Below are 11580 nucleotides of genomic sequence, written 5' to 3' on the forward strand. Positions count from 1 at the left end.
AAGAAAATTTTTATGAAAAATCCAGATACACTACAATAATACACACATCTGCATATTGAAGAACATATGATAAAATTTTAAAAAACAACAAAGACTCCTGTATAAAGCAGTAGACACACTCTCCCGCTGGGAGCTTATTTTTTAAATTGGTTGTGTTTACATGGACTGCTGTGACTGTTGTTGCTTAGCAACTGGGCTTGATCAACAATGCCCTTCTAACATTCTAGTTAGGGTAAAATGTGTAATTGTTTGATATGCAATTTACTTCCAGCTAATTCATCTAGAGCCATGAAGGAGGACTTCCTGGATGAGATAAGATTGATCAACGAAATCGGTAGTCATGACAATATTCTTCGTGTTTTGGGTTGCTGTACATTGGAAGAGCCTTACTATTTGATAACTGAGTATATGGAATATGGTGATCTTCTACACTTTCTTCAGAAATGTCAGGTATATCTAATCATTTTCTATTGAAAATAATAAAAAGAATGTAACATAAAACCCAGGTCATGGCTTTAGCGCAATAAATAATAAAAGTGTAATAATAAATATGAAACATAAGTTTTGGACAATTTTGAAAAAATTTTTAAAATATAGCAAAATTCAATTAGGCCTACTAAAATTATTGGCAATTCATCCACTCAGGCGATTGTCTGGAGTTCCAAATGGCATTGCTATTTAATTAAAAATATTATTTAATCTCGTTTCGTTATCTTTGGAGAATATTACCCTAGAACCAACCTCCAAGCAAAACAATGTACATTTATAACCCGTATTTTACTAACTATCCTAACATGGGTTGACATAATGTAATGTACTTTGATTCATATGTCGCTTTATGAGAGCAAATGCCATTTGACAATGTCTTCATAATTTGCTCTGTGTGAATTGTTTATGCTATCATTATTTACTAATTATCCTAACATGAGTAGATGTAATGTACCGGTAATGTGTACTTCAAACTTCAATTCATATCATGCCTTATGAGACCAAATGCCATTTGCTATTGTTTAGACACAAATTTTTGTAACGATAAACTGAAAAACATGCCATTTGGAATAAAAGTTTACATTATTTTGTTAAATGTTGTAGCAATTGCTGCTGTTATCATCATCCATATGCTCGATAGGTCTTCCAAAGTCAGACACTTCAGTCAATTAATCTACCATTTCAAATACAGTATTTAATATATTGGAATCTTTTACTTATCTATATCAGAATAGTTTGGGCCCCAGAAAACACCATGTGAAGCACAGTGGCATTTATTAGTGTTTACAGTTCAATTTATAAACATTAAAAGGAGCATAAACATTTTGTTCTTGATAGCCAAAATTTGCTCTGGAAGACCCGATTTATGATCTACAGGAAGAAAACAGACTACAAATTGCAAGGCAGATTACACGGGGCATGGTAGGCATTTCAAGTAAACTCAAAGTGGACAGTCAGACAAAATTTACAACATAAAGCAATCATAAAGTACAAGTTTATGAGAATAAAAGTTGATGATGCTATGCTTACTAAATTTAAAGACTAGGTTTGATTTTGAAAGCTGAGCTGTACAAATTCAAACACATTTTCATAATACAGTATTTGTAAAATTCTGCCAACACTATAAATAACATTTTATGTAAATAAATGTGACATGCCTATATTTGGGTGAAATATAACATTTGATATATGAGGCATGTTGTGGCAAAATGGCTAAGTTGTAGCAAAAATTGAAATTCAAGTTATTGGTATTTTCAAATACCTGAGTATGTGATCTTTAAAATGAGGGGTCATTCATTCAAATTGGACATTTCAAGCCTAAGTTATTGGAAAGTGAAAGTACAGTACTCTTAGAGTCAAGATAAACAGGATTTTGAGTAATTGCCTTTCAAAGTTATTTGTGCATACATTGTTTAATATATTGAACTATGAACAATAATGTTAAATAAACAATTTGTTAACCACTTCCAGAACTAATACTTTTAGACATGATTAATAAGACATTAAACTGTTGACCTATAGTGAAAAACAAATTTGGATTTTTAGCAATTTTTTGAGCTCCCATATTTTATAGCTCATTTACTCAATACTGGACTGTGCCTCATATATTGGACACATCACACAAATTTGTCACAAAAAAAAAAAATTAGTGTTGACAGAGTTGTTGGATGTTTCATTACTCAGACATTAATTTGTAAAACACTTTTTTCCTTTATTCCTAAGCTTTAAAATTATTTTTTTTAAACTAATTTACTGTGTAAACTAGGACGTGCATGTACCTGTAGTATTATTTTAATATATTCTATGAAAATTGATTTCATGCCTCCATTTTTACTTTACAGTACTTCGCATTAAATATAATCTGTAATGAAATTACATCATTGCATTTATCATTATTATTATTATTATTGTCATTGTTCATTCAAAAAATTCATGTATTCAATCATTTATCCATCAATAAGTCTGTATGATCACGCAGTAACACATTTTAATAGTAATTATGTGTTGTAGTTCCACATTTACAGTAAAATAAACAACTTCCTCGAATAAACGCCCCCCAAGAACCATTCTCAACATTCAAATAAATATGGTATTTGCTCAGGCCTTCTTTCGTCCTTTCATTCATTCATTCATTCATTCATTCATAAAAATATTCATCATTGTGACATTCTGTTACACTTTACAATTACAGTAATTAGCAATATATAACTTAAGTAACTATTTAATGACATTACTAATTATTCAGGATTACTTGTCTAAAACAAGATATTACCATGGTGATTTGGCAGCAAGAAACATCTTGGTAGGAACAGGATTAATAGTGAAGGTATCAGACTTTGGATTGGCTGATGATATCTACCAGAGTGGGTACAAACGTCTCGCCCCAGAGAAGAAACGTCCAGTAAAATGGGTCAGCCTAGAAACCAACATGGAGGGAAAATGTACAATTAAAAGCGATGTGTAAGTAGAAACATCAATTCACAAAGGGACAGTCCTATGCAGTGTCAGTTTAATTGTTGGCTTACTTATTCCTATTAATGTAATAATAATGATAATAATAATTGTTGTTGTTTTTGTTTTTATTATTATTATAGTTATTATCGTTATTATTATTATTATTATTATTACTGTCATTAATGTTGTTCTTATAAATTATATTATTATTATTATTATTAAAGTAAGTAGATTAGCATTATATGTTTTGTGTATCGTATCCTGTACACTTAAGATACTTAAGAAACAGATAAATAACACAAATAAATAATCAAAGACAAAGATAGAAATATATAAAAATGAGAATTACTCTTTTAAAAAGCAGTCTTATTGATATGCTATCCCTAATGCATTTTATATTGAAAGAAAGCCAGACATATTATATATACCCTTAGCCAGACCAGGTTTACCGTTACAGCTTCATTCAGAAAACAAGATACCGTTACAGCTTAAATTTACTGATACACCTTGTAGTATGACTGGTAACTGTTCAGTTTATCAATTGTTTATACACAAGCTGTATATATACAATTTCAAAATACTGTACAAGGGAAATGCACTTTGGCTACGGTCACACTAGAGTCTCACACCTAGCTCGACTCACCGCGGGTGAGATTTTTGTAATGTGATCGCACCTGGATCGACTCGCGCCTGGCGTGACCTCGATCTCAATCTACCTATCTCGATCCCGGCTGCGATTTTTTTTTTCCGTACGAAACATTTGCATGAAATTTCACTCGGACTAAGTTCGATACGAGGAACAAGAGCAGACACTTCGCAATGTCGTGACGCTCGAGTTTTACTATTATTGCTCTTTCTATGTTTACCCATGGAGGTATTAAGGAGTTTTAGATATGCGACGACGAGAAATCTAGGACGATATGCTAATTATCTATGACGTATTACAATGTTGGCCACACAGATGATAAGCTCTTGTTTTAGTTTTGCGACGACGATGCAAATACATACGTCACCACCGGACATGCTTGAGTGAATTGAAAATAAACACTGTACTAATATGCCATATTAAATAGGCATAGGCCTAGGCCTGCCCTTACTACAGGTAATAAATATTATACTATAGGCCTAGGGCCTAGGCTTTTGTGGGGTTAGGTTTATACTGTGTAGGCCTAGGTCTAGCTAGGTTAATGATTCAACAAAGTACAGTACAAGCATATCCTTCGATTGTAAAAACAATATTAATCATACTTATATTCTTTCAAATTCTATGTCAAACACATCCATGAATCCTTCAATGTAAAAATAAATCCAAAGCTTCCTTTTATAAATAAAACTGTAAAGTTTTGTACTACTGTAGCATACATGCTGTACCAATAATGTCTCTGCACTGAATGAACTTGAAACTGTTGTGTACGCTGTGTATCACATTTCGCGCTTTTTAACAAATTATAACATTGTTACAATTTATTGTCGTGTTCCTCCCGATAGTAACGTCTTATTATTCAGGGATCAACTAAATAAACTTCCTCAATTTCTTTATATTGCAAAAAACAAACCATACTGTAAAATAGTAACTATTTTATGCATCAATATGATTTAAAAAAATTATTTTAAATTTGTTCAATCTTTTTTATACTGTTCTTTCAGGCCTATTGTTTTTTTAATTTGTCATCATCTTCTGGTTTATTCCACTCCAATTATTATTGTATAATTATTATTTTTATTCATTTTACCCTCCTATATTAGTAAAAGTGGACCAAATAATTTGCTCTTGGTTTGGTTTTGGAAATAATATTTTGTTCAGCAATAAAATTAATATTTATCATTCTTCTAAACTATTTGTTCAGGCCTTAGAAAAAGAGTTAGTGCCATCGGGAAAGAAAAAAGAAGTGAAGTACAGGAGTGGGCAAAAAGTATGTTTATTGGGTGACTTCGTTGACACCTAGCGAAGATCCAATTGAAATGCTTGAGAAGTTTATGAGCTTAAAGAGTCATATTCAAAACATTTATACTGGGCATTCAGAGCACTTCCCAAATTGCTTTCATCCTCCCATACAGGAAAAAAATAGGAAGAAATGGCGAAAAAACCAGTTATAAAATATAAGCTTATAGCAGAGGTAATCTAGTTGTGTAGCAGTGGGAAGAAAGACCCACAACTCTCCATTCCACAACTCAGTTCTCCACCACCACCTGTTCGTTCAGCATTTAGCATACCAGAGAAAGATGTAGCAATAGCTAAACATCTTTGAAGATTTACTGTAGCAGTCTCACGTAAACAAGAATCTCAAACCAAAAGGCTCTTTTCAGAGCCATTATTTAACAAAAGAGAAGCAGTTGTATAGTCTGCGTTTCTATTATTTTTTTATTTCATTTAATTTGTTCACTCACATACACATACATAATACTGTACAACAACAAAAAAAACTTAATAGTAAAGAAATAAGAATAATATTACATTAAACAATAAGTTTAGAATCAAACTTTAAGCCATGACCACCAGTTAAAATTATATTAGGCATACATCAATAAAATATTATAAATACAATTTAATAATAAATAAATAATGAAGTTAAATTAAGGCAGTGTGTCAATTATTCATTATTTTGACCAAAATGTCAAGTTTACAAACAAGCACAAAGCAACTATAACACTACACACTACAGTAATTATTCGTATACAGTAATTATTCGTAGAAGTCTAATGAAGATAAGCCTATCCAATAGTGACGTTATAAGGGTCGAAACCAGGACATAACTCCGACTTTAGATTGACAATGATTGAAAAATGTTAAATACAGGCACAAGGTATACATCCTATGTACAGAGTCCAGTTAGAATATGTAATTATGTATAAAATTGATATATTATTATTACTGTACTATTATTATTATTATCATATACATACATACATACAAATATATATTTGTATATTTTCTTATAAGTCATATAATTCAGCTTGTCCGACGGTCTTTAAGGCACAATGCTACACCACCTTCGTTATACCCACTCCTCACACACAAGCCAATATCAATATACATGTATATATACATTATACACTTTTGTATTAACAAAATAACATTATTTAATTCAAGAATTGAAAAGGATGACATTTATCAATGATGTTTTAAGAATTCCGCATGAAGGGCGATGCAAAAATGGATCCGTATTTGATGGAATCGAAGCATTTTGTATGTTTTTTTGTATCGTTTTGCGTATCATGTCGATATGCAGACATGGTTCCAAACTTCGGTCGGTCATAACAGAGTTGTTTTTGGCAACGTGCAAAATCGTGGACATCATTATTTACGACAATTGTAACCATCTTTTGGAAACTCTCCAACAGCCATGACTTGCTCCAGATAAGCTTCAAGAATTTTGTAATGTTATTCAAACTAAGGGCGCACCGCTCAACAACTGTTGGGGGGTGGGTTCATAGATGGGACCGTTCGACCCGTTTGTAGACTTGTACAAGAATTATGTAAAATGGACATACAAGAATTCATGGTAATAAATTTCAGTCTGTTGAAATTAATAAAATTATACATTGATTGAAATATTATTTGTATTTATTATTTTATATTATTATTTAATATTATTATTGTTTATTATTATTTAATATTATTATTATTATTATTAACAGTGTTGTTGTTGTTATTATTATTATCATTATTAATATTTGGTTACTTTATTATTTTTGTTATTTATTATTGATATTATAAATTTTTACTATTATTATTACTATTAGCTATTTGGGTTTATTACAAACAAGTAGTTTTGCCTGCCATGGTGACCGTACTCTCAGACAAGATCAATAAGGTTCGGAAAACCTACCAGTACAAATCAGCTTATCTTGAAAACCTACAACAATGGGTATTGCTCCTGGTGTTTTTTGTCCATCTGAAACAGATACAGTAAGCGTGTATAAAACTGGTAAAAAAGATAGACTCAAAATGTGTGTTGTAAAATTGCATGATGGTATTACAGTATTAACGAAAAAAAGAGAAAGAAAAAGAAATCTCTACCCAAAAAACGAACATATTTAGGCCTCAGGCCTCTATAAAATATCTAGACCTAAATAAAACAGCACATTACTAAAATCCAATTTAACAAAAAAGTAGTAATATAGGCCTTAACTTGCATGCAAAAAGCTGTTGGATAAAGTTGATTCCGGAACTTGCAGTTGTAGTGGGTAGAGTACTATTGAACGTTAATAATCTGAAAAAGTAAAATCAATGAATATTTACTAACTTAGGTACAGTATGTCATTTATTTTTTAGGCCCTAGCCTAGCCTTAGGCCATGCCTAATTATAGGAATAATAAATAGCACGATGCATCTGATTTTTCGTATCTAATTTATTTTTTTATTTTTTCTTCAATCCATATATTCGTAGGGCTTTATGTCTTTATGGTAGTAGTAGTAGTACAGTAGTAGTAGTAGTAGTATGTAGGATACTAGGCCTAGACCTACATAGGCCTAATAGACCTAGCCTAGGCCTATACTACTAGGCCTAGGCTAGGCCTTTATATATAGGCCTACACTATATTATATTATTAATTAGGCCTAGAGGTAGAGATGGGTGGGCGTTCGCGAAGTTTAGATATGGATGATCGAAGCCTTACGTTATTTTTACTCTATGAAAGCAAACAAAAATAAAAGTGATAGGCCTACCTATACCATTACCATTATCAATCATTGAAACAAAAGTAATCATATTCATATATAACGTTTAAACTTTAAATTTTCTAGCCATATTTTCTTGGTGTACAAAAGAGACCAGCAAAATATTCGCGAGCTTGAAAACGAATCTATCTAGTGGTGTTGACCTGGTGTTGACATGATCGACTGCCAATTGACGTACTGTGATTGGTCAGAAGTTTATGTCTGTGACGACGGATTCCCGGCTGATTTCACGTCCTCTACGAATGAACTCGACGAAACCCAAGCATTATAAATATAATTACGCATGCGCATATGCCTTACAATAACGTCATACCGTTCCAAGTAACTCGTCGTCGTTGGTCATGGTAGTATAGGGCCAAGATACAATAATCAGTATTGCTGCCGGGGCGCATCCTGTACAAGCGGGCTGGGGTAATGAAAAAGGGGCTTAAATAATGCATTTAATTATGTGGAGAGAGACATGGATAAAAATAATTGGGTATTACTCCCAGGTAGATACTTGCAATAATGTCACAGGTGACAGCAACTTTTACCTGTACGTGACCTTAAACCGTAACATTAAAGGCTACGCCCAAATACATTTAATCATGTGAAGAGAGACACGGATGAATTTTTTTTTATTGGAACTATTATACATTGGAGGTAACAAAAATACCAATGACAGCACTTTATCTTGTACATAAGCCCAGACAGCAGCCCCAAGGGACCCACGGGGGTCTTATATAGTAGCAACATGATAAAATCAGGCAAAGAGAGACATGAATGAAACCAACTAGGAATTACTACTTGTACATTGTAGAATGCTGAAACACCGATGACAGCAATTTTTTCATGTACGTGACCCTAAACAGTAACATTAAAGACCACGCCCAAATACATTTAATCATGTGAAGAGAGACACGGACGAATTTTTTTTATTGGCACTATTATACATTGGGGGTAACAAAAATACCAATGACAGCAACTTTATCCTGTACATAAGCCCAGACAGCAGCCCCAAGGGACCCACGGGGGTCTCATATAGTCAACATGATAAAATCAGGCAAAGAGAGACATGAATGAAACAGGGACGTAGCCAGGATTTGTACATTGTAGAGGGACGTAGCCAGGATTTTGAAAGGGGGGGGGGGAGCCGTTATGCGAATTACGTATGACCCCGGCGGGGTCAAGGTGGCGAATCCCCCTGTGAAGTAGCGCACTCTGAACGCTCTTAGGACTGTTTGAGAGGATAAAGTGAAAATTGCAATAGACGCATTATAAATAAGCGAAAAAATAATTATATAATAAATCAACAGTTGCAGATCCAGGAATTCGAAAGAGAGGTGAAGCAGGGAGGGACTTTCACAGACCGAGGAACCACCCACCTCAACCCCACCATGGTTGGGGCTAAGAAAATTTATGATTAGGGCATCTCTAGATGGCCGGAAATTACACTCTCGCACTTCAATTTGAATATATTTTTTCCTTTTTTTTTCTTAAAAAATGAAGGGGGGAAGGGGGAGTGCCTTGAATCCACCTCTGCTCAAAACATTCTTTATCCAGAATAGTCATAATCACGAAAAATGGACATGAAAAACCTGGCTGGGGCTGAGGTGAGAAAATTTGAGGAAATAGTACCTCGAGATGGCCGGAAATGAAACTTTTATATAACAAAATTCATCATCATCACATTACCATTATAGTCAAAATGAAACGCCAACAAATTTCTCATGATCTTTTATCAGGAATCTACTTAATATCCAGGACAACTTAGGCCTAATTATAGCTTACTAAGCTTTAACTATATATACTATAGTATGATCAACAAATCACAACTTTTTTTTCGCATTTAGCACAACTTTCTTCACTTTTTATTGCTATTAATATTATTATCAATTATTACTATCGTCATTATCATCATTGTTATTATTATTATTACTATTAGTAGTAGTATTATTAAACAAACATGATCCTTTATCAGGGATTTTTGACAACCATAGAGATCTTATCGTATTAATGTGTGTGTGATATACCATAGAAAAAAGCTTAAAAACATTGTCTTTGAGTATGTACTTTATATAGGGCTACTTCAAAAACGGGATTTCACAACCACCTTAGCCCCACCATGGCTGGGGCTGAGGTGAGAAAATTTGAGGAAATGTACCTCTCGAAATGGCCGGAAATGACACTTTTATATAGTAAAATTCATCATCATCACATTACCATTATAGTCAAAATGAAACGTCAACGAATTTCTCATGATCTTTTATCAGGGATCTACTTAATATCCAGGACAACTTAGGCCTCATTATAGCTTACTAAGCTTTAACTATATATACTATATTATGATCAACAAATCACAACTTTTTTTTCGCATTTAGAACAATTTTCTTCACTTTGTATTGTTATTAATATTAATATCAATTATTACTCTCGTCATCATCATCATTGTTATTATTATTATTATTACTATTAGTAGTAGTATTATTAAACAAACATTTAAAGAAACTTGCAAAAGCATAAAAACGAAATTGAACCACAGTATCGCATTTTTATCTTAAAAGACCTGGCCTGAGATTTATGGATTTAAGATTTTTAAATCAGGCTTAGGCTTATGTGTTCTATTAGGCCTATGTATAACATGTACTGATGCATATTTACATGTTTAGAAGTATTCATTTTAAGTGATCCCAGGAAAGAATTTGTATTGGCTCAAGAATAAGCTTTAAAATTTTAACAATGTTAACACTGTGTACAAAGGGGGGGGGGTAGCCGCGGCTCCCACGGCTCCCCCCCCCCTGGATACGTCCCTGGAATGAAACCAACTAGGAATTACTACTTGTACATTGTAGAATGCTGAAACACCGATGACAGCAATTTTTTTATGTACGTGACCCTAAACAGTAACATTAAAGGCCACGCCCAAATGACATTAATCATGTGAAGAGAGACATGGATGATTTTTTTTTATTGTTATACATTGGGGGTAACATAAATACCAATGACAGCAACTTTATTCTGTACATAAGCACAGACAGCAGCCCTAGGTTCCCAAATCCAATCATTTATAAAGCGCCTTTCTTTGCAGATACGAAGCGCTGCACTCACATATTTAGGCACCTCACAACCCACAAGCAGTCGTGATCATTGCCTAACCCAAGCACAGAACGAGTAAACAAATCAAAAGAAGCAGTGGCAAAGCTTGTAAACATGAGTAAATTCTGCAACAATAAAAAATACAAACAAGAATAAAAATGGGATAATTAGTTAAAGAGATGAGTCTTTAAGTTGGTAGTGGCTATCGGCACTGCCGCAGTGCCGATTTGGCACTGCCGCAGTGCCAAAAAAAGCTGCTGTTTTCTATCGGCACTGCCGCAGTGCCATAAAGCTGCCGTTTTCTATCGGCACTGCCGCAGTGCCAAAAAGTTGCTGTTTTCTATCGGCACTGTCACAGTGCGAAAAGCTGCTGTTAATTAATCGAATCGATGTTTTTATCGATAGATGAAATTGGTGTAATTCATAATTCATAATTTTATTTCACTCAAAACGTAATGAGACTGGTTAGGCAAAAACATGTCCCTGTACAAGATGCCTACCAGAGAAACAATGATAATGTTAATGGCAAAGACATAATAATAATAATAATAATAATAATAATAATAATAATAATAATAATAATAATAATAAGAATAAGAATAATAATAATAATAATAATAATAATAATAAATAAATAAATAATAAATAAATAATAATAAAAAGTAAATGATAATAATAATGAATGAAGATCAAAATGTATCACTGAAGTGAATTCAGTTATTTATTAAAACAAGATTTGGAGGGCTGGACTGTCATGAAGGTGTTGTATTAATGATGTTGTAAATATTTGCCTTTATTATATCAGAATATTAAATCAACAATACGTCGTAAATGTAAAATTTGTTTGGTTTTTTTTCAATAAAATTTTACCTATTTTATTC

General features: G+C 32.9%; 1 protein-coding gene across 1 annotated transcript; it reads left to right on the forward strand.

Moving 5' to 3' along the window:
• The first annotated feature begins 275 nt into the window (after positions 1–275).
• On the forward strand, positions 276–3677 carry LOC117109618 (tyrosine-protein kinase transmembrane receptor Ror-like). The gene is made up of 3 exons (XM_033252000.1): positions 276–450; positions 1327–1410; positions 2735–3677. Exons 1-3 carry the CDS (start codon positions 289–291, stop codon positions 2951–2953), a joined length of 465 nt encoding a protein of 154 aa, XP_033107891.1. The 5' UTR covers positions 276–288; the 3' UTR covers positions 2954–3677.
• The last annotated feature ends 7903 nt before the right edge of the window (positions 3678–11580 follow it).

This window comes from Anneissia japonica, unplaced genomic scaffold, assembly GCF_011630105.1.
Source record: "Anneissia japonica isolate Jap-2015-1 unplaced genomic scaffold, ASM1163010v1 scaffold287829_len2072220_cov186, whole genome shotgun sequence".
In the NCBI taxonomy this organism is placed as follows: domain Eukaryota; kingdom Metazoa; phylum Echinodermata; class Crinoidea; order Comatulida; family Comatulidae; genus Anneissia; species Anneissia japonica.

What these genes read in the sequence shown, in the direction of transcription:
- LOC117109618 (XM_033252000.1), top strand. Translation starts at nt 289, where the DNA reads ATGAAGGAGGACTTCCTGGATGAGATAAGATTGATCAACGAAATCGGT. An exon ending in ACTTTCTTCAGAAATGTCAG is followed by an intron (nt 451 to 1,326) that starts GTATATCTAATC and finishes TGTTCTTGATAG; the next exon opens with CCAAAATTTGCTCTGGAAGA. An exon ending in GGCAGATTACACGGGGCATG is followed by an intron (nt 1,411 to 2,734) that starts GTAGGCATTTCA and finishes CTAATTATTCAG; the next exon opens with GATTACTTGTCTAAAACAAG.